This window comes from Copadichromis virginalis, linkage group LG4 (genome assembly GCF_057382275.1).
Source record: "Copadichromis virginalis isolate Kocher_CV1m ecotype Utaka linkage group LG4, C_Virginalis_male_GT1.1, whole genome shotgun sequence".
NCBI lineage: Eukaryota > Metazoa > Chordata > Actinopteri > Cichliformes > Cichlidae > Copadichromis > Copadichromis virginalis.
Window position 1 is genome coordinate 12,010,197 of NC_140621.1, and position 22,461 is coordinate 12,032,657.

General features: G+C 39.6%; 2 protein-coding genes across 2 annotated transcripts; one reads left to right on the top strand and one right to left on the bottom strand.

The window, feature by feature from the left end:
• The first annotated feature begins 2,670 nt into the window (after nucleotides 1-2,670).
• On the top strand, nucleotides 2,671-9,391 carry LOC146710913 (uncharacterized). The gene is made up of 5 exons (XM_085453593.1): nucleotides 2,671-2,716; nucleotides 3,297-3,328; nucleotides 4,577-4,679; nucleotides 4,761-5,354; nucleotides 7,922-9,391. Exons 2-5 carry the CDS (start codon nucleotides 3,302-3,304, stop codon nucleotides 8,338-8,340), a joined length of 1,143 nt encoding a protein of 380 aa, XP_085309719.1. The 5' UTR covers nucleotides 2,671-2,716; nucleotides 3,297-3,301; the 3' UTR covers nucleotides 8,341-9,391.
• A 5,549-nt stretch (nucleotides 9,392-14,940) lies between these two features.
• Nucleotides 14,941-18,005, bottom strand: LOC146710914 (uncharacterized). The gene has a single exon (XM_085453591.1). The coding sequence runs from the start codon at nucleotides 17,697-17,699 to the stop codon at nucleotides 15,417-15,419; it is 2,283 nt and encodes a 760-aa protein (XP_085309717.1). The 5' UTR covers nucleotides 17,700-18,005; the 3' UTR covers nucleotides 14,941-15,416.
• Between the last annotated feature and the right edge of the window lie 4,456 nt (nucleotides 18,006-22,461).

The window sequence follows — 22,461 nt, forward strand, 5'->3', positions numbered from 1 at the left end:
AGATCTCACTAAAAATAGGATGTATGCCATTCAAATGCAATAGTATGCCGATTGCAGTGGAGAGTCAGATGATATAACCAAACACGACGTCAGGTATAGAAGCTATTGATGCATTTGATGCCCAGAGTGGACACCAAACATACATAAATATAAAATTTATTTAATCCCACACTGGGAAATTCACTTGTTACAGCAGCACAACTGACAGCTAGAAAAGTGAATTGGAGATATATTATATCAGCGCATTAAAAAAAGCCAAAATCCTATAATATTTACAGATGGTTACTATATACAGTAAAATACAACATTTTTTTAATAGTGATAATTATATACATGAATTTTTAAATAGTATTATCACCTCAAACAAAGAGATGCCTACTGGGTTTAGGCTCTTTAGGTCACCAGTTACCCTGGACGTCTATGGCTCATGTGTCTTGTGATAATTACTTTGGTCCTAAAATAGAGTCACTTTGTTGGTATAAATTAAATTAAATCAAATTTTTAATGCTGGGAGGTCAGTTTCTTTATCATAATTATGCAAATTCTCCTGACAATTGATCAACAACCACTGATCAAGGCCCACTGATCAAACACCACTGACCTCCCAGTCCATTGTTCCTTCTGTGGGCTGGTTTCAGTCATTGGGGAAACCTGCAGTCAGCTGAGACTGAAGGAGTCACTTGGATGAGTGATGAAACGTTTCTCCCACTGAAAACGCTGCGTCCAGACTAGCACTGAAGTGTTTGTCACACCTTCTGCAAATACCACCTTTTCCACAGAATGCTTCAATGAGTCTGGTAATGCTTGAAGCATGACGGCTTAATCTGGTTTATTTTTCAGATGTTTCTTAGTATTACTGTTTCATCTGAAAGCTGGCAGAGCCTGTTATCACGCCCCTTTGCCCACATAGTGTTTTTCCAATTTTTCAACAATAAATGACCTTTGGACTGCTCTTATGTCTATTTGCCCCCGATAGTAAAAGACTTAAAAAACAGGTTTAAACCCAGGTCTATAAGGTCTGTGTGATTTGTTTTAATCATTGCTTGTTCGATTTTTTCCACTTCTCTTCAAATGACCTCAATTCAATTTAATTCAGTTTCATTTATACAGTACCAACTCAGAACAACAGTCGCCTCAAGGTGCTTTAAATTTATATTGTAAGGTAGACCCTACTATAATACATGGAGATGAAAACCCAACAATCACATGACCCCCTATGCACAAGCACTTTGGCGACAGTGGGAAGGAAAAACTCCCTTTTAATAACAGGAAGAAACCTGCGGCAGAACCAGGCTCAGGGAGGGGCGATCTGCCGTGACCAGTTGGGGTGAGAGAAGGAAGACAGGATAAAAGACATGCTGTGGAACAGAGCCAGAGATGAGAGAGGTGACTGAAGAAGACATACTCAGTGCATCATGGGAGTCCCCCAGCAGCCTACACCTATTGCAGCATAACTAAAGGAGGATTCAGGGTCACGAGGTCCAGCTCTAACTATACGCTTTAGCAAAAAGGAAAGTTTTAAGCCTAATCTTAAAGGTAGAGCTAGTGTCTGTCTCCCAAATCCAAACTGGAAGCTGGTTCCATAGAAGAGGGGCCTGAAAACTGAAGGCTCTGCCTCCCATTCTACTTTTAAATACTCTAGGAACAACAAGTAGGCCTGCAGTGCGAGAGTGAAGTGCTCTAATGGGGATATATGATAGTATAAGGTCATGTGAGAAGCAGGATTTTAAATTCAGTTCTGGATTTAAGAGGGAGCTGATGAGGGGAAGCCGTATAGGAGAAACATGCTCTCTCTTTCTAGTCCCTGTCAGTACTCGTGGTGCAGCATTTTGGATGCATACATACAAGTGTTTTTAACTGTGGATCATATCAGAATACTTTATTAATCCCGAGGGAAATTTGGGTTAATTAGGGATATTTCAGGTGATTTGAGATAGTGGACAGAAACAGCAGGCATGGTTGGCAAGTTTTAGCATGTCAGACAGAAATACTTTTCTAAGTATTTTTATGTACTAATGATTTTATCTGTCTCTTGTTTATGAGTCATCTGCATGAAGGAGAGTTTTCTTTAGCTTCCTCTGTTGTGCATTGTGGTCTATTGGAAGTATCCCCTCATATCTTGTCAGATTCCTATTTATTCCAATAAGTAGAGCAGCCACCTGTGAGAAAAGATAAAATCTGTGTGTGTGGGTGTGTGTGTGTATTTGCCTTCAATAACAAGTTGAAAAGGTAAAACCAAGCGAGCATAAATGTAGGATTTAACGCTCTATGTCACCTCCATGTTTCCAGTAAATATTGTATCTCTTACTATAATTCCTTCTTGGAGAATAGTACCTGCTTCACTTGGGCTGCACTCAGCCTACAGTTTTTTTGTTTCCAGATAAATCTTGCAATCAAGTCCCTGTCGCATTAGTTCACACCATAAAACCAAAACCCAATTGGTGGTATTTTAAAATCAAGTCTAACTAGCCTTACAGGTCTCAGTATCAAACAGCAACAAACGCGGGGTTTTCTGTAAGTTGCAAGTCTTGACTTGAATTTTGTTTCTCTCTCTTTACCTGTTTTCATCGCTGAATGGCCGGTTTTATGTACAATTAGTTTTCCTGGATCACTGCACACAGTTCCGTCAAAAGAAGGTAGGAGGGATTTGTTAAGGTAGGGAGTTAAATAGTACCTCAGATCTCAGATAAAGCAGACCCGAGGAAAGGAACACAAGGTGAGTCCATGCTACAGAGCTTACAGAATACGCTTTCAAATATATGATTCAAACTGAATCTTTTCATTTTATCATTTTGAATAATGTGAAGCTGCCTTTAGGTCTAAATGATACTAAAAAGCTGCCTGAAGTCACATCAGTAAAAAGGAGCACTGTGAGGATGTTGTTTGGGCAAATTTACTCAGCGGGGTAAATCAGAAAAATGCTGATGTGAGAGAAAAGCGCAGAGTATTTTCTACTAATAATGCGCTAATTTGTTAACAAAGATGCAGTCAGTTCGTTTCAGTAAAGAACTACAATCTATGAAGAAATCAACAGCAAATCAGCGGATCAAACACGGTGGTGGAGCAAAAGAAACAGTAAAGGGTTCTCTCTGAAACACGGCAGTCAGATAAATGAGAGGCTGATGAAGCGGAATTGAAATGATTTTGAAAAAGGGTTTATATTTACACACCGGTGCATATTTACACACTGGATCTTATAATAGTGAAGTGCATTTGTCATGCGTTTCATTTTTAAATAGCTTTTATTCCTGTTACTGCAAGATATCTGTGTTTCTTTCTCTTGTATGACTCTGCAGCTCAGATGGAGGAGACGGCAGCTGACAACAAGGTAAAGGAATTTCACCGATGTCCTTATCTCACAGTTACATCGTCGTGGTAATAGGATTTTCTGTCACTTTGAGTTTTGGATTCATCTTTTATTTTATACATTTTTAGTTTAACTTTTATTTTATTTTGCTTCAGTTCTTTCTTTTTTTTTTGACTTGTTCCCCTCACTGTTCTGTGTTTGCACCTTTGTCCTCCTGTGGTCCTGTTTATTTGGGATCTTGTTTAGTGTTAGTCTTTGTGTGTCAGTGCACTTGGCTCTTGTTTATTTCTACTTCCACAAGTTACTTTGGTGGCTCGCGTTCATTTGTTTCTCCTTTGTGATTGTTCTGCATGCTTTCAACTGTGTGAAATTACTTTCACAGCTTCTGTCTCTCATTCCCCATCAGCCCTCATTGTCACAAACACTGTGTACGGTCCCTCGTGTGCTCTCCAGAAGGAGGTCCTTGTTATTCATCACTGGCTTTTGTCTTTGTTTTTGTTAATGTTGGGTTTTTTTTACTGGTTTTTAAAGGCTCGCTTACTGTTGGAGCAGTTCAGCCTGCATGCCACATTTGGATGCTCACCTCTACATTCCACACACCTGTTGTGACCTGCATTTGGTTTATGGTGTCAGATTTGTCACAAACAAAAATGTCACTAAACAGAGTCATAAATACAGGATTCTAAACAAGACTATGTAGTATTTTCTATGTAAAGATTTAGTAGAAAATGGCATCCTGTGTAAATAACAAAGTCACACCAACCTGGTGTGTGTTATAGTTCAGGTTTCTCTGTTCATGTTTAGATAACCAGTTTTGGCCTTTTTATACAAAGAAAGAAACATAATCTTTATAGGATGCAGAGTAAATGTGAGTTTACATCTAATGTTTCACTCTGAACACTGAAATACTGGTGGAAGTAATGCTCAGGATTTAGAAAGTGATTAAGTGTAATGATGTGGGCGTTTGTTGTCTTTGTCTGAAGTCCAAACCTGTTGGGCTGTCTGTAAATAAAACACACCTAACTGTTTTAGTCTGAAATCCTACTGTGATATGAGTGGTTCTAGATTTTTATCATCTCATATTTAAGTTATTTTATTTTTCATTCAAATGAGCATTTATTAAATATACTTGAACCTCTCTTTTTCATTTGAGATTAAAATGTTTTGATTGAATGTTTTGCCCTATAATAGAAGAACAGAATAGCTCTTTATTGTCATTGTACATGCACAATGAAATTATGGAAAAACACACTGTAACTCTTTTCTTAGTGCCTTCTAGCGAATGATGCTCATGAAGCTCAACAACCAGAAGAGAATGAGGAAAAGGGCAAGACTAAAACTACGTCTGAATCAGTTGCAGATAAAGACAAAGGTAATATTTTTAATCAGAAGCTTGGATTTTATAGCTTATATTTGCATTTTAAACTTACTGATTTTGTTTGGTTTGTTTCAGAACTGCCTGAGCTCACAATTGTGTTACTTGGTGACACAAATTCCATGGAGATTGGGCCAAACAACATTTTACTTGACCACGAAGAGAAATCCAATGTGGATCAGTTTTCATCCAAGTTGTATGATATGTGTGGTCGGCAAATCTCTGTCATTAATATGATCGGTCTCCAAAATGTTGCTAAAATCCCATCAGATCAGGCATTTCATGTCTTTCTCTTACTGGTGCCATATGGTCTGCATTGCAGCCATTACAGCTCAGGGATTCAGTGGCTAGAAAAGACGTTTGGAGAAGGATTTCTTCCTTATGTAATGACTGTTGTAACTCGTGAGCCAGGTGAAAAATGTGAAAGTGCACTGGCAGACCTGAAAGCTAACAGTGGTTTGACCGAAAAAAGATTCCACACATGTACAAGAAATATGACAGATGAAGATGAGATAATAGCTCTGTTAGAGAAAATAGATATCATGGTCTCTGAAAACAATCCCCACTGCTACAGTGGACTGATGTGTGATGAAGACAAAGACGAGGATCATCTGCAGCCAAACAAAAAAGAGGATGAGATCAGATCTTCAGGTTATCAGCATAAACAAAAAGGTGAGATGTTATGATGGAGAGAACTTAATTCCCATAAATACAGGTTTTTATGTTGAATGTTGTTGTTTTTATTTTACTTTTAATGCTTTTTATTGTTTTTCCCCCTGATTTTTGCTCTTGGCTTTCCAAAAATATTTTTATTAACATCCAATTCCCAATTACTGTAGAAATTAGCAGTAGATGTAGTAGAAGTTTTATGTTATTAACTCCATAACTGGTTTTCTTGAATGTTTACAGTGACCATTTCGTTTTAACAGGATTTACCTCATGTCAGCAAAATGCCCCCAACTATATATCAGATCCCCTCATTGTAGGAGTCAGTTTCTTATTCCTTAGTTTAACATTTGAGGCACTGGTTTATAGTTATTACTTTGAATACATAAACCAAACAATCCTCACCAGTTACTACCAGAACATATAGCTTTTAAATAGAAACAAAAACACGAATAACATGCCTTCACATAGAAATAAAAAAATATAGCTTCCCAATCCCACTAACACTTTCTTCCCTGAGAAGCTCATAAGAGTTACTCAGTCCAGGATCAGGATAATTCATTTAACTGTTCAATGACGCAGCTGTTACAGTAGTCCATGAACATGGGTTTTCTGGGTTTCAGGAATATCTATTACGCTGTAATTAAATATTTTAGTGGAGAAAGTGGCCTTTTGTATTTGTGGCTATTGGTAGCTGTCAAAGCTGAGCATTGGTAATTATGGCTACTGGATCCTGTCAGGGGAATGCCAGTGGCGGCTGGCTAAGGAGGTCGTGCCCCGCCCCCACCCAGCTGCTTCCAGGTTGACCATCTCAGGGGAAGACCCCCCATTTTCAATGTTTGTATGGGTGTCAAGCACACACAGTGTTGCTGCCAGACCTAGACTCCTGCAGCACTGCTGCATAATGCAGATTGTTGGAATGGTGTTGGCAGCCTGAAAAGCCATTGCTTGTGTTTCTGACACGACAGCGAAGCCTAGTGGTGAATCCAGCTCAGCTGCTGCTTGCAGGGTGGACATAGTCAAGGACACGGAGGCTCATTTTCCTCCTAGACTCTAAAGAAGGGCACAGAAAAGATGAGGAGGAGGATATTAACAAACATATCCTTGGAGATGAAAATTAGGTGGATGAGGAAGATTCCATTCTTTTTTCCCTACAACTATAGGCAGATCACACTACTCAGCCTTCCCAGGAAGGCCTGTGCTAGGGTACCAGAGAGGGGAGTCCATCCATTAGTTGAACCTCAGATTGAAGAACAAGTCATGGAATGCTAAACCAGCTCTTTGTCCTCTCTGGGCTGTTTGAGTGTGTATGGGAGTTTTTCCAACCACTTTACATGTGCTTTGTAGACTTGCAGAAAATAAGTCACCATGTTGAAGGATTCTGTGGTGGGTACTTTCGGAGTATTGGGTACCTGGCCCATTCTTATGAGCCTTTCGGTCCCTGCACAATCTCAGTGAGACCCTAGTTAGCATTACCAACAGTAAGTCATTTTTATGAGGCCATGGTTCTTAGCTGGAAAAGGGTTAGTGCCCAGGGATGAGTTGCAGCCCCAAGTGGAAGTGTTTAAGTTTCTTGGAGTGTTGTTCACAAATGAGGGGAACAAGAGAACTCTATGGATCCCAAAAAGTTGATTCTGTTCATCTGGGCATAGGATTTTCAGTGGGAGAAATGTTTCGTCACTCAACAAAGTGACTTCTTCAGTCTCAGCTGACTGCAGGTTTCCCCAATCGTATAAATAGTATATTGGGGAAGATTGGGGAAACCTGCACCCAGGACCCAGGAGAGGGAGGTCTGGGCTTCACTGCATCTTGGCCTTGGACTGGACTGGTTAGATCTAACTGAATGCAGGCAACCCCACAAATAGAAACTGAAGATGGCTGCATTAAAGGCCTGGCAGAGCATCTCAAGAGAGGAAACAGCATTTGGTCCATGTTTTTTAGAGTTCAGTCAGTCATTGACTGCAATGGATTCTCATCCAAATGATAAAACAATCCTGATCTAAAATGATGTCATTCTGTCCAATTAATTTTGAGTCTTTGAAAACGGAGGCTTATGAATAAAAATGGCTGTAATTCCTAAACAATTAACACAACCTTTTTTGTAAAATCCCTTTAATTAAAGCTAAAAGTCTTTGCTTCCATCACATCTTGATTGTTTGATTTAAAATCCACTGTGGAGGAGTATAGGGGCAAAACTACAAAAATAGTATCTTCATTTAACTAATTATGGAACCACCATTCCTAATTATTTAGAGAACTTAATTAGCTCCTGATATGGTCGACATGGGTCACTGTTTGTGTTTGTCTGAATCTGCATGTACGTAAACTTACAGACTTTTTTTTACACTAATTTTACTAGTTGGCTACACAATGCTTCCCCCAGCAAATTTACCTCATTATGCATTTCAAAAAAGTTCATGAAATACTTTTGCAGCAGTTTGACTGTTTATTTACTCATTGTACAGATTATATCGGATATGTTCTTTAATTTTTCTTATATATAATTGTGCTGCTACTATAGTGTATTATACCATTATTGAAATGTATTTTGTCTTTATTATTATTACTTTTAGAACTAGCCTCTGCTCTTCGACAGTCGGCCTCTGCTGTTGGACGATCAGCATCTGCTGTTGGACAGTCAGCCTCTGCTTGTTGGACAGTTGGCCGCTGTTTTTGGACGGTTGGCCGATGCAGTTGGGCATTTGGTCGCTGTGGTTGGAAGGTTGGCCGCTGCGGTTGGACGGTTGGCCGCTGTTTTTGGACAGTCAGCCGTTGTGGTCGTGCGATGAACTGCTGCCTTTGGTTGGCCACCCGCTGCTGCTGGGTGGTCAGCCACTGTGGCTGGGCATTCAGCCGCTGCTTTTGGAATTTCAGGCACTGGTTTTGGGCAGTCAGCCGCTGCTACTGGAAGGTCATCCGCGGATGCTGGAAGTTCATTCGCTGGTGTTGGATGGTCAGGCGGCATTGTTGGGACTGTATGCCACTGCTCTAATATCTTGTTTATATTTTAAAGACCAAATTTCCAAATGCAGAATTTGCTTTAAACAGACTAAATTGTTCCCGTTTTGATCTAGATTTTGTATTATATATGATGCGATATTGTGTCCACCCAGTAGTAATCTATCCCAGTTGGATTTTTGTGCATTTTCATTGTGTTTTTATGTTCATTTATCATAATGTCTGCTTCCTTGTTGCCCAGGTCACTCGGGAAACTAACTTTTTAAATCTCAGGGAATTTGTTTATCAAAAGAAATCATTGAAATTACCCAATGGGCAGAAATTACAACTGCGATAATGATGACTAGCTCCCCTATTTATCTGGAAAGTTTTTTTTCCTAATATCATCACTTTAATTATGTAAATTTCCCCCTGAGACATTATGTCCTCTGTAGTTGACACAGATAAACAGAGAGGTGCGTTTTTTCCCTCAGTTCTTAAGAGGTTAATAATGTTAAATCATATACAAACACCAAAAGATTTTGGTTTAATCGAATATATAAAACAATATATTTGTAGATTTGGAAAAAAATGTGCGTCATTGAGTGTTGTAGTTCCCTAACTCCTTTACTCTGCAGTCTCTAAACAAAGGCCGTGTGAGACTACATTTTAATAGCGCCATATGTGATTTCAGTCAGTAGAGGGCACTGTTTACTGTTAACTTATTTGTAGTGGCTCAGCATACAGACAACTAATATTATACAATCATGAGTTAATTTACAACAGCAAGATGCACTCCAACAACACAAACCTTCACCAAGGCAACTCACTGTCGGGGCAGTACTTACTATTAAGGGAATAGTGCTGTATTTTGTATATTTTCATTGTGTTTTCTTTGATATTTTGAAACCTTTTTCATGTGAATATATACATGCATGACATTTATTTCATTCTTTAATAAAATTCATTTAAATGTTTAATAATAAATATTAAAAGTATGCATGAGAATTCTACATGTATTCAAACTGTTATGTATCTAAACACTTATAATCTGTTACTGTTGTGTACATAACAAAGTCATAATAAAATAAATGTTACCAAAACAAACAAAAGTTGCACAATTTTAAGCCTATTTTTAAAAGATAAAAGACATTTTATGAATGTTTCACCTTATTTAATCCTACAGAAGAGGTCAGAGATTCAAAGTAACAATATAATTAGAATCATTCCCTAAATGTCTGTATGTTGTCAATACAAATGTCAGTGAGAAACATAGATTTAACTAGCTATAGCAGTTTTTATCACTTTGACAGTCTATTGACTTTGAAGGAGAGGTCAGAGGTCAAATGTGACATGATATCTGAAATCTGCATATGGCCAGGGACTTGCAGGGGGTGTGAGCACCTGCCCATTTCCTGATGGGTGCCCCAAGTGCCCTTTTCATGAGGCATTTTTTTTAAACTTTATTTTATTCTTTTTTTTTTTTATGTCTGTGTTTGTGTGTGGAGTCCTGCCTGTGCCCCTCAACAATAACATTTAACTATTATTCACAATTTTGCTAAATAAAATGATCTGGCTTGCATTAGTCACATGAAAACCATGAACCAAAGCTCACCTTTGGCAGCAGAGCGCGCTGGTGGAACAAGCTTGCAAAGCGCACGCTCGTTGTTTGCTGCCTGGGCGATGCGGAGCTGTAGGGGAAGCACCGTAATTAATTGGGAGACGCAGACTGATGCAACAAAAACCAATAAGTAGAGTGTACAGCGTACACTATAGTCTATAACAACAGGAATATTAGGTTATTGTGTGCACGATGAAAGCTGTCTTGTGGCAACTGACGAATTGAAACAAATGAGTGTGCTGTGTGTGCAAAAGCGCAACAAAACATTACCTGTCCTTTTATTAAATGCTCAATTAGTGGTGGTCATTAGCTGCTAACTAACTGGGTAAGGGTTACAGGGGTCTTAGTCTGGCAACCGTTTTAGGGAACATATTTAGTTTTAAAGTAAGTTACAGGGCGTTCCCCTGCCTTTCTGGTATGCATATCCACATAATTATGGATTATTATAATTGCGATATAAAAAAAACACAAACTGTAATTTAAAGAAAATACACTAAGAAACAGATTATATTACATTTATATTTCGAATATGACAAAAATGCAGATTTTTCAGCAGCAAAATTATTGTATCTCTACAGTTTAAATGTTTAATAGGCTTTCTGCCTGCACAGCTAGTCAAACAGATTGAATCATCATAAATGCATTATTTTATATTTATTATTTATTTTTTAAATTCTTATCACTTAGCACTAAGAATGAATAATAAGGGAAGGATTCTGGATCAGCACCATGATACAAACTTGTGGCCATAGTATGTACAGTATTCTGGAGAAGGTATGAAATGTAACTGTATATGCATGTGTGTATGTGCGTGTGTATTTTAAGTGCATAGATTTTTTTTGTTACATTCTTACCCTACTATGACAACCCCTTTCTTTTGCCCTACTAATACTCCGGTTTCAGTTTATTTCCCACATTTAAAAAAAAAATCTGTTGTCTTATGGTTCCAAGAGCTGTCACCAGTCTTTGCATTTAATTGTTATCTCATTACATTTCTTTAATTAGCTACCCTCTCTCCTATGGACTTTTTAATGTCTACAGTCTCAGATCAACACAGCCCTGTCCTCCAGCATTATCAGCATCAGGAGCAGCAGTAACCCCTCAACAGCAACATTGTACCCCATCAGGTAAAACATAGGCTACGTTTGCTTTGCATTGTCCCCACCCGATTACAGTGATATAGTTTGATGTGTTTTCATATTAGATGACGAATATGGTTCTATGTGCCCTTTTTAACTTTGAGCACCTGCCTCTTCGGAAATCTCTGCATGGCCCTGCTCAGCAGAGCTCTGACCTTTGGTCAGTCTGGCTGTAGTGCTGAAGAGAAACCTAGGGTTGTTCTTATTTCCTTCAATAAGTGATGAATAGTAAGATGTCTACTACTGAGGTTTTTTTTTTTAAAGCAGCAAATTGGCTTAAACTGGCTCCAGGCTAAATGATGATCTTCTAAATTAGTGAGAGGATATTTCTTCTCCAGCCTACGAGTTATCTGCTTTAAAAGAAGTTGTTACTTGAGTCACCTTTGCCTTCCTATCAGGTTAAATGCATCTGGACATTGTCCTCTGGCATAAACAATGCATTTTCTTAAATTGTCACTCACTGGGTATTTTTTCTTTTTAAGACCGTTCTTTATAAACTTCTGAGATACTTCTGTGGGGAGTTCCACTTTCTGAGATTCTCAGACTAACCAATCTAGCACCAACAACTATGCCACATTAAAAGTCACTTAAATCACCTTTCTTCGTTATTCTGATGCTCGGTTTGAACTTCAGTGAGTCGTCTTGACCACGGTGCATGCTTAAATCCTAAATATACTGAACTGCTGCCATGTGATTGGCTAATTAGATATTTACATTAACAAGCAGTTGAACAAGTACACTTATTGAAATGGCTAGCGCCTGCCTGTTTGTGTGTGTGTGTCTTTGTCAGTGTTGGGACTAACGCGTTATTAAGTAACGCGTTACAGTAATTATGTTATTATTGTGATAACGAGCACGGTAAGTAGTTATTATGCCAAAACCAGGAACGCGGATTTAGAGAGGCTCGTTATTCGTTACTTCGTGTGGTGGCAATCGCGGAGCTTCCACAGATTCAGTAACATTAGCAAGTGGTGGAGGCAGCAGGTGGATGAGGGAAAAGGGAGGCAGGAGGAGGAGAGAAGTTATGACCTGCAGTCTATCTGGGTCAGATATAAACCAAGTTTAGTTGGAGTTATGCTGACTTTTTTGTACTGCGTGCTAGCTAGCATGACGGGGTTTCTATACAACTGGGTGAGTGCTATGTTACTGATGTTGAACTTTATTTTGTTCATAAGGTTAATTATTAGAGTTGCCAGCCATCCCCTAAAAAACAGAATCGTCTCATATTCAGAGAAAATATTACGTTTCTTATTGAGGTGAAAAGAAACAGTTTGTCTCGGACTTCAGCTACAATGAAAAAGACACAAAGCTGGAGTTATTCTGCGTCTTTGCTGCACAGCTGCCTCTTCTTCTCTCATTCTCCCCCCTCCCTCTCCTGTTTGTACTTCAATCATGAAACTGATCAATGATCAACTGATCGGCTTTTCTCTCTTGTTTGTTTATTGCCTACTTCGTGTGGACGTCGCGTTAAACAACAGCAGCATGTTTGATCAGCTGTTGTTAGAATTTATTTAATATTAATACTTTCTAGTATCAGCTGATGTTTGCTGGAGCCACAGCTGTAAAAGCTGCTGGTCATGATGTCGGTTTGGATATGTGATGAGATGGAAACATGAAGGTGAAACCAGGAGATGTCCTTACTGAATCATTAGAGCTGAACAGGTGATGGAGAAACAGGTTTACCTTTTAGGTGACATGAATGAGTTGAAGGGAAGTTATGAACTGTTTCTGAGAGACAAATAACACCAGGATCCTTTTTTTACTTAGCTGACAGCTGGTAACTGTGCAGGGGCGGGTCTAGCAAAGTTTTGCCAGGGGGGCCATGTAGGGCATTAACAGGGAAAGGGGGGCAGAAAGAAATACTTTTCTTTCTTATTCTCATTTAAAATGTCTAGCTTTTTAAAAAATAATTATCTGAGTCTTACCACAAACGATTGATAGATTGATACATATAAACCATCAAGACAGTGTACATCACTGTCACAACAGCGTTTGTTTTCATTCAAAGGCTTTATAATTTTTCCTATAATGGTGGGCTGGTCTCTAGTCAAAATGCCCGGGCCGATTTTTTGTCCCAGTCCAGCCCTGTATGCAGCTTATCTGCAGTCTGGTGTTGCCTACATCTTTCTATTCAGAAGGCAGAATTTCCGAGTTCCGAGTACAATCGAAAGCACCACGACTGCAGTTTTTGTGTTGGATGTAAAAAGTGCACATGACGCTGTGACGTAGGCTAGAATCATGGCGGCAGTCAACGACGGTCCAGGCGTGGGATTTCTCTCGTGGAAATGTGCACATTATCTTTTCCTTTCTATTGGTAGGTGGCACAGTGCACTTGTGGCAAGTAAGCAAGCTAGAAGACTGGCAGTCTGGCTGGGTATCCAGTTATGGAAGCAACACATTAACAAGAGAAGTCTGAGTAAAACCAAAGTTACTTTCCCTAGTAACTAGTTACTTTGAAAGTAATGAGTAACTTGAAGTAACTGAGTTACTTTTGATGGAAGTAGCTAGTAATGTAACTAAGTTACTAATTTAAAGTAACTTACCCAACACTGGTCTTTGTGTATGTGTATGTACACAACGTGAGTGCTGTATTTTTTGTTTTTATTTTTGAATGTTGTTATTCCTGAATAATTTGCCAGTGTGTTGTTGTTGTTGTTGTTGTTGTTGTGTGGTTTTTTTTTTTCCCCCCTTATTTTTATTTTTTCTGTGTTGCACGCCGGTTGCCTAGGCCGGGGTGTAACAATGAAGACATTTGGCTAAACTGTGTATTGCACCTTTTTCGCCCCATAGTCCCTTAATCTGTCCCTCTGCTAATCTGGTAAATCAATTGTCTTGTGCAGGTACCTCCAATATGACAAGGAGTGTAAGCGAGGATAAGGTCAGAATCTTTTTTATTTACTTATTCATTATTGACTTATTTATTTATTTGTTTTTTAACGTTTATCCCACACAGTCTTAATAATTTGTCAGTTCCTAAGTGTGCTTTATTTCTTGCAGCAGTCAGTGACTCAAGTAAAAAAAGGACAATGTACATGAAACATTGAAGGACTTCTCAGCAGGCTTCACCTTCAAGACAAAAAAACAAAGATGTCACCAGCAGACTTACTTAAAATATGTCCTCCTGTGAAACAGATACATGACACATCTGAGAAAGATCTAGCGCGTACATTTCTTCAGAAGTTATCAATGCTGGACTATCGAGTCAGATACATTCCTGTAAGACAAGACGATGCTGATGTGAGCTATTCACAAACTGTTACGATTTCTGACAGTGATGACTTAGATGCTCTATTTAGCACCGGTGTAGATTCCCAATCAAAAGAGTGTCATGTGCATCCATGCTGGGAGTTAACCGCCAAGAAAAGACTGAAAAGATGAAGAGAGAATGAACAGAGAAGAAGAAACGGCTGATTTGGGCCTGTGTTTGATTTGGGAGGCCACACAGGAAGCTGTGAGAAGAGGGGACGAGGACCGGTGAGAGGTGAAGGCTGGACGTGTTCAAGTGAAAGTATAGGAAAATTGGGTTGAAAATTGAGGCTGAACTTGTGGGGTTTAGAAATGTCCAGAGCATCGCAACAGAAAGGTGAAATTAAAAAAAAGAGAGAGAGCGGGATGAAGAAATAAATAAACTAATAATACATAAATGAATAGAAAAATCTTTTGTATATGGCGAGGTGCTGTGGGCACCTAAGTCTTTGATAGTGTAGAATTTTCAAGTCAATACCATGGTTGCATCTACTGAAAATCTCTGTGAAGCTTAAATCTCAATGACCTTGACTTCAAGGTCAGAGGTCAACTTTTCTGAAAATCAGAGGAGTTTCACATTCATAACACAGGTATGTCTACTAGGAGGCTGAAGGGTAGCTCTATATATTTATAAACAATCAAAAACAACAATTATTACACAATTTATTTCCAATTTGTATGGAATTTATTTCTGTAAAGGTGGTGTTTTAGGTCTGATTGAAGGACTGATGTGATGGTAAGGTGTCCGCTGCTGCGCTTTGAACATTGGTAGGCTTTTTTTTTTTTTAAATTTTCACAAGAATTGCTACTTCCCCTAGAGTTTTGGCCACTCCAACAATCAGAAGATTTCCCTATGAGCAAGCATTTAGCGACAGTGGGAAGGAAAAACTCCCTTTAAAAAGGAAGAAACCTTCAACAGAGCCAGGCTCAGGAAGGGACAGCCCTCTGCCACGACTGGTTGGGGTGGGGGGAGTGAAAATTTAAAAAAAAGAAGCCAAAGTGATCATTTTTGGAGCAGCTTAATTAATTTTTGCATTGTAATTTGCTGTTAATGTCATTTTCCAACCCCAGTTTGTATTTTTATCACTTTTGTCCAGGGTGGAAGATGCCATGCTGGACTCTGATTCAGTATGGTCTTTCAATGTTGATACATGGGAACCTTTTAGAGAGGCCAGGGCTGAAAAAGGGATGCCGGAGAACCTGAGAGGGTGTTATCCGCTGGTGTGCATCCAAGGCCAACATCTGTTTAATTAGGCTGACAAATAAGCGTTGGCCAGCTTCTGGTCCTCGTCTAAACATCATTAGCTGTTCGAGGTCATCCAGACGTGTAAGTATTATGTATCTTGTCTCCAGGGATTCATGTCCTGTCCCTGGAACAGAGTCTTTATATTGTTCTTCCGTCTTAAATGTCCAGCGCTGTTGCTTGTATTTGTCTCCAATGAAATAGTTTTCAGTGTACACGCCAGAGTCTAGCACATGATCTGGTGGCTGACCCTGAGTCTCTATGATGAATTTCAGATAATCATAGTCATTCTCCGAAGGGTAGAGTGGCACCCCTGTAGCAAGCTCCACAGCCACCAGCCCCAGAGACCACATGTCACTTGCTTCATTGTAAGGAAGGCCAAGCATAACCTCAGGTGCACAGTAACCAACCGTCCCCACAAAGTCACCAGGTATCACTGCAGACGCAGGACATGCGAGGCCAAAGTCTATAAGTTTGACTTTGATGGGAGACTCATGGCGGTTTACAACCATGATGTTTCCAGGTTTGAGGTCAGCGTGCACCATTCCCACAGAACCCAGGTGGGACAGAGCATTTGTGATTTGACCTAAAATTGGCCTGACTTCGCTTATGGGGAGACCCTGTTTATTCCGGTCCCCTATGTAGTCCCACAGGCATTGATCAAGGAGTTCAAATTTCAGGCAAACCCGCTGTCCGTCGTGGAAAAAGCCGTTCCATTGAACAATGTTGGCGGCATCTGGATCCAACCTTCGCAGCTGCTCCAAGATGAAAATTTCCACATGTGCCTGTTGCAGAATATCAGGGTCGCTCTTGTTGACTTTAATGGCAACAGCTTGGTTGGTTGTTGTGTCGCGACATTTGGCTACAATACCAAAGCCCCCTTCTCCGAGGAAAGCCTCTACCTTGTAGTGCTTTCCCAAAATGCTCCCTTTAACTAATTCAAGCTCATCTGAGCTGAATGATGGACTGGCTGATGTGTGGACGAATACTTGCTGAGAAAATTCAACTGAGTTTTGAAAACTACAGTTGATTTTCTGTGATCTCTTGCTTTCCAAGTTTGAAGGGTGCTGAAAGACCACAGGGTTTTGTGATCTTTCAGCACTCATGTCAATGCACAGGGAACTCTTAGTGCTGAAAAAGGGATGCCGGAGAACCTGAGAGGGTGTTATCCGCTGGTGTGCATCCAAGGCCAACATCTGTTTAATTAAGCTGACAAATAAGCGTTGGCCAGCTTCTGGTCCTCGTCTAAACATTATTATTTGTTCAAGGTCATCCAGACGCGTCAGTTTTATGCATCTTGTCTCCAGGGACTCATATCCTGTCTCATACTGAAATTGTTGGTCAGTCTTAAATGTCCAGCGCTGTTGCTTGTCTTTGTCTTCAATGAAATAATCTTCAGTGTAGACGCCAGAGTCTAGAACATGATCTGGTGGCTGACCCTGAGTCTCTATGATGAATTTCAAAACATCATAGTCTTCATTTCCAGGGTAGAGTGGCAGCCCTGTAGCAAGCTCCACAGCTACCAGCCCCAGAGACCACATGTCAATTGCTTCATTGTAAGGAAGGCCAAGCATAACCTCAGGTGCACAATAACCAACCGTCCCCACACGGTCACCAGGCATCACTGCAGACGCAGGACATGCGAGGCCAAAGTCTATAAGTTTGACTTTGATGGGAGACTCATGGCGGTTTACAACCATGATGTTTCCAGGTTTGAGGTCAGCGTGCACCATTCCCACAGAACTCAGGTGGGACAGAGCATTTGTCAGTTGACCTAAAATTGGCCTGACTTCGCTTATGGGGAGACAGTGGTTTTTCCGGTCCCATATGTAGTCCCTCAGGCATTGATCAAGGAGTTCAAATTTCAGGCAAACCCGCTCTCCGTCGTGAAAAAAGCCGTTCCATTGAACAATGTTGGCGGCATCTGAATCCAACCTTCGCAGCTGCTCCAGGATGAAAATTTCCAATTTCGCCTGTTGCAGAATATCAGGGCGGCTCTTGTTCACTTTAATAGCCACAGCTCGGTTGGTCATGGTATCACGACATTTGGCTACAATACCAAAGCCCCCTTCTCCGAGGAAAGCCTCTACCTTGTAGTGCTTTCCCAAAATGCTCCCTTTAACTAATCCAAGCTCATTTGAGCTGAAGGATGGGTGAGCTGACATGGTGAAATGTGTCGGCTTGGTCGGTGAATTGCTAAGTAAAATTCTCTCAAAACTCTCCAAAAAGGGTTTGCTTGCTGTCAGGTCAAGGTCCGTTGAGCATTAAAGTTTAACAGAGCAAAGCTCCTACTTAAGGGTTTTTTCTCTCAGCAAGATGATGACATAACAAAGGATCTATGTCATCATCTTGTGATGTCACAAGATGTCACCTTTTTTCACAAGATGCATTCCATTTGGATCAAAGGCATTCTATTTTTTCAGTTGAAACACTAAAAAAAAACAATGTTTCAACAGGCCAGGCTGCATTTTCTGCTGCAACATCTCAACAGGAGATAATAAGATAAAGACAAGGAAGACTGGTGATCTATCCATATCAGCAACATCGGCAGCTTTCTAGTGCAGGAAGTAATAAATTCAGCCCTCGTGTTTGCACTACAGGTTGCTTTCATGAGTATTTCTGTTTTTGTGGTGGGGGAATTTTTCCTCGTTCCAACGATGTAAACAAAAACATTAATTGTGCTTTCCGCAATGACTAGTAATCATTTTGTCCTACTGTTCATTTACAGAACAGGAAAGGTTTTGTTTGGTTATGATTGTTTTGCAAGAAATGCTTCAATCACAGTGGGGTAGTCTTGATTAAAATGTTATATGAGAACTGTGGCACCATGTGTGATCAGATATTGGCATGTAGTCGTCGCCAGACTGTCATCAAAAGTGTGAAGTTTGGGACAGACTGGACAAAATACATTTTTAGAGATGAAAATCTTATGTCCAGTGATAAATGATCAAAATTCCACCACAAACATGGCTTTGACGAAGATGTCCCTTTCTGAAGTAACCCCAAAAAGTTCCTGAAGTAACCAAATGGAATTTAACCAGTGACCTCTCACTTTGCAGGCGAATGTGTAAACCAGCGATGCCTGGAAAACACTAAAACTGTGCCAAAATGTCATTTTACATTCAAAATGGCGGACTTCCAGACTTCCTCTTTGGATTGGGTTCACTGAATCTGTGTGTAATAAATGTCATACACGTATTTCAAGCTGTAAATAAGTTGTTAGAAGTTCTTTAAAATTTCTTAAGTGGTGCTGTAGATCCATTTCCGCAGTGCCAGTCACTTTTTTAAAAAAAGTACATTTTGACCTGATGTGAAGAATGCAAAAAATGTCATTAGTTTGGAAGCATGTTTGGTATATGATATACTTGCCTGACTAATAATAATTTATTATTACTATTACTACTGTTGTTGTTGTTGTACAATGGAGCCTTTCCCCTGTGAATGACCAGCTCCCAGCTAAAATGTGTATTTTGTGCCATTTATAAGGTCAGTACTTTATCATACCTTAAACTGTGCAGGGTAAAAGCCTCAGTTGCTGGGAAAAGCACAGGTGTATTAGAGTTTTTCTGAATTGCTAAAACACTAAACCCCATTGTAAAAACTAAACTGTCAACTATGAAAACTCTTTCATCAAATCAGTCCCACTGTTGCCAAAATCTTAAACACTATTCAAAGCTCAGTCTCCCATTTAGCAAAACTCTAAACACAAAACACACTTAGCAGTGTGGTGCACCTGTTGTCGTGTGAAGGCTGTGTGCAGTAGTGATGTCTCCTGTGTGTCGAAGCTTTGAAGCGTGTGTCGGGTAATCTCGTGGTAGTTTTGTAAAGCGCGTATCGAGGCTTGCTTTGATTACGTATGCAGTGATGTTCGAGGCCTCGCGGGCAGTCCGTACCACGTGACTGATTCAGGAACTGGCTCGCCGGTTTGCACCAGATTCTAAATAAATTGGGCAGCAAAACGCAGCTGATTCCCCGTCACATTGTGTTGTGGAATTGGATTACGTCCCAGTTACATACTTACTTGAACATTTCTCCTTCGATGGAACCAGCAAGGAAGAGAATATTTGTCTGACAACATTTAATCTCATCTCTCCTAATAAACTATGCACACAGTAATAAATATCACAAATGATAAGTACCATAATATAAATCAACAACACCACAGATCTTATAATCTGATTTTAGTTTATTAAAAAGTGAAGCACCACACACTAGTTTGTGTCATTGTCCAGATGTACATAAGCATGATTACACAGTTACACAATCATACCAAACTCTGTCCTGATAGTTTCCACTTTCTCTTTTGTATCAGACATACTGAGACAATATTCGGGATAAATAACCATGAAAACAATTTATTTATTAAGTTTAGAGGTTTACACATCACATCATTATAATCATTGAGCCTATCTGACTTTAATTGTCCACTTGATGGCGCAGTAGAGCCAATGAATCGTCACAATGCTTCGAACCATGAGTCGACCAGTTGGATGGAAAGCTTCAGTTCATCACAAGGCTTCATCTCACCATCACTAATGAAAGCTCTTATAATTTGGCTGCTATTAGAGACCATTGATTTAGGCTCTCTTTGGTTACTACGTGGATCTTTTTTCAGACAAATTAATGAAAAAAATATAATAAATGGAAAAACAGAGTACAAATGTGGACAGTTAACTGGATATTACAGCGCGATTTCAGTGCATAAATACATACATACAGGTCTGAGACGTAAGTGGTGCAATATTGATAGAGCTCACATGACTCCGTCCTGTTCGTATCCCAGAAATCCACCAGGATTTTAGTGCCTCATATACTGCACAGGTCATTGGCACACCTGAGATTCAGGACGACATGCTAAGCAGTGCTGTGTCACCATCAATAATACACCATATTAATGCAAGGTACAATTACAGCTGGGCTCCGCCACATTTTATTTTAACAGAGGAAATAAAATATGCAGAGCTAGCTGAGTTGGTTGAAATTCAGTTGCTACTTTAAGAGAATTTCATACAAGAATAATTGCAGATAAAATAGGTTATTAAAGCTGTCATCATTGCTTCAGTGCCATATTCTCTCTGCTGTAACTCCGATTTGAAGAGGGCTTGTTTAGGCAACAACTCAGAGCACTATACGATCACTGCCGGTCACTTAGGTGATTTGTTATAAATGTGAAAACAGCTATGCAGGTTTAATGCAAGGAAGTCTTTACTCAGTGTTTGGCATGGGTCCTAAATGAAGGAGGGGTAGTCTGTCAGTCACTGCATTCCTCACCTGCATGGGAAACTTCCCAAACTGGAAGTTATCAGAAACATTGGAGACAATACTGAATCCACCAGAGACAGCTGGGACAGGTCCTAGTCATTACCATACAGAAAAGAACGGATTTATTTCAGTTCAGTTCAAATTAATAAGGTGAAGAAAAAACAGAGACTGCATCTTATGTGTTTTCTATTCTATTCTAGTAGTTTTAGAATCCAATAACTACACAAACAATCATGGCAGTGAGGTGTGGAGGGCCAGGAGTGACAAAATGAATGAATTAAATATGCCATTAATTATTGAATTAAATGTTTCATTATTTAATTAAATGCCCATTCACTTCACTAGTGTTTGTAGTTGTTGTTGAGAAATGCCCACTGAAAGAATGGCCACCAGGGCAAGTGCCTGTAATCGGATTACAGTAACACGTTACTTGTAACGCATTACTGCCCATCTCTGTTGAGAACAAATAATGTAAATGAATAATAGTGTTCAAATTGTTCGTTAAAACTCTGCATATCTCAGAAAAAGTAAAAAAAAATCAGCTTTCTTCACTCACTTCTTTACAATGCAGCCATTACAGTCTTCTTTGATTGGTCGCTGCAGGATTGCCATTCTTCTCATGTTTAGTTTTTTTTCCTATCAGTGTTTTAATTCTATGAAATAAATTTTTCAAAGTCACTTTTTGCTTTCACTAGCTTGTTTTTAGTGTCCCACTTTTGGATCTTCTGAACTCACTCTGATTAAAGTTGTCATTGTACTAATGTTATTCATGTGCAGCTGACTTCACAACTGTGTGTGGGTTTTTTTTTGTTGCTTTTTTGCAACTTTTTGTGATATCTAAATGTTTAACCTGTTCAATAACATTATTACTATTCAGTGATTATTATATATGATTATCACTTGGCTACGTGAACATACATAAATCTGTTCAATCTCAGCGACACAAGCATGTCTTCATGCGCACACACAGTTTCTACTCCCATTCATTCAGGTTTATATTTACACCTTTTACAGGAAGAATGGACAGCCATCACTTTAAGGAAAAACAAAGAGAGAGAGAGAGAGAGATTATAAGTTCAGGGCAGGTCAGTTTTTATAGAAATGCATAGATGTGTGTTGTACTTCCATCTGGCTTATTACTTTCTAATGCAGGGGAAAGACATTGGCAAAGAAACACCTACTACATAAATAGTTTGATTTGAAGTTGCTCTTTTGAGTCCTCTCTATTGACTCTGACATCCTGCTGTTAACAGTTTCATGGTATTGCTTTGTTTGCTTTAAACAAACCTCACAGGGTGGTAGAATATGTCTGCGGTGCAGAGGTCCTTGGATCGCCTCTCTGTTGTCTTTGTTGACAGCAATGAAGGTGGTGAAAGAACTGCTCACTCCTGATTGGACACTGAGCTGCACCACCTTCTCCTTCACTCCTCCATCTTGCTGTCCTCTGAGCTCTCTCTCCTTCATCTCCAGGGAACGAATCAGAGTGCGAGCACCCAACCTGTGGACTGTTAATCTGCAGACAAGGAAGAAAACATTTACAGTTCTAATGTTTCCTATTTTTGCTACATTAGTACATCACTGACTTTTCTGTTTTTCTGTACTGAGGGTGCATTCTTTTTATATTAGAATTAGTAGAGTTACAGAGGGTATATAGAGTGTGAACAT

Excerpts from the sequence above, each read along its gene's own strand:
- LOC146710913 (XM_085453593.1), top strand. The coding sequence starts at position 3,302 with ATGGAGGAGACGGCAGCTGACAACAAG. Across the intron at positions 3,329-4,576 it reads AGACGGCAGCTGACAACAAG|TGCCTTCTAGCGAATGATGC; the intron begins GTAAAGGAATTT and ends CTCTTTTCTTAG. Across the intron at positions 4,680-4,760 it reads AGTTGCAGATAAAGACAAAG|AACTGCCTGAGCTCACAATT; the intron begins GTAATATTTTTA and ends GGTTTGTTTCAG.
- LOC146710914 (XM_085453591.1), bottom strand. The coding sequence starts at position 17,699 with ATGTCAGCTCACCCATCCTTCAGCTCAAATGAGCTTGGATTAGTTAAA.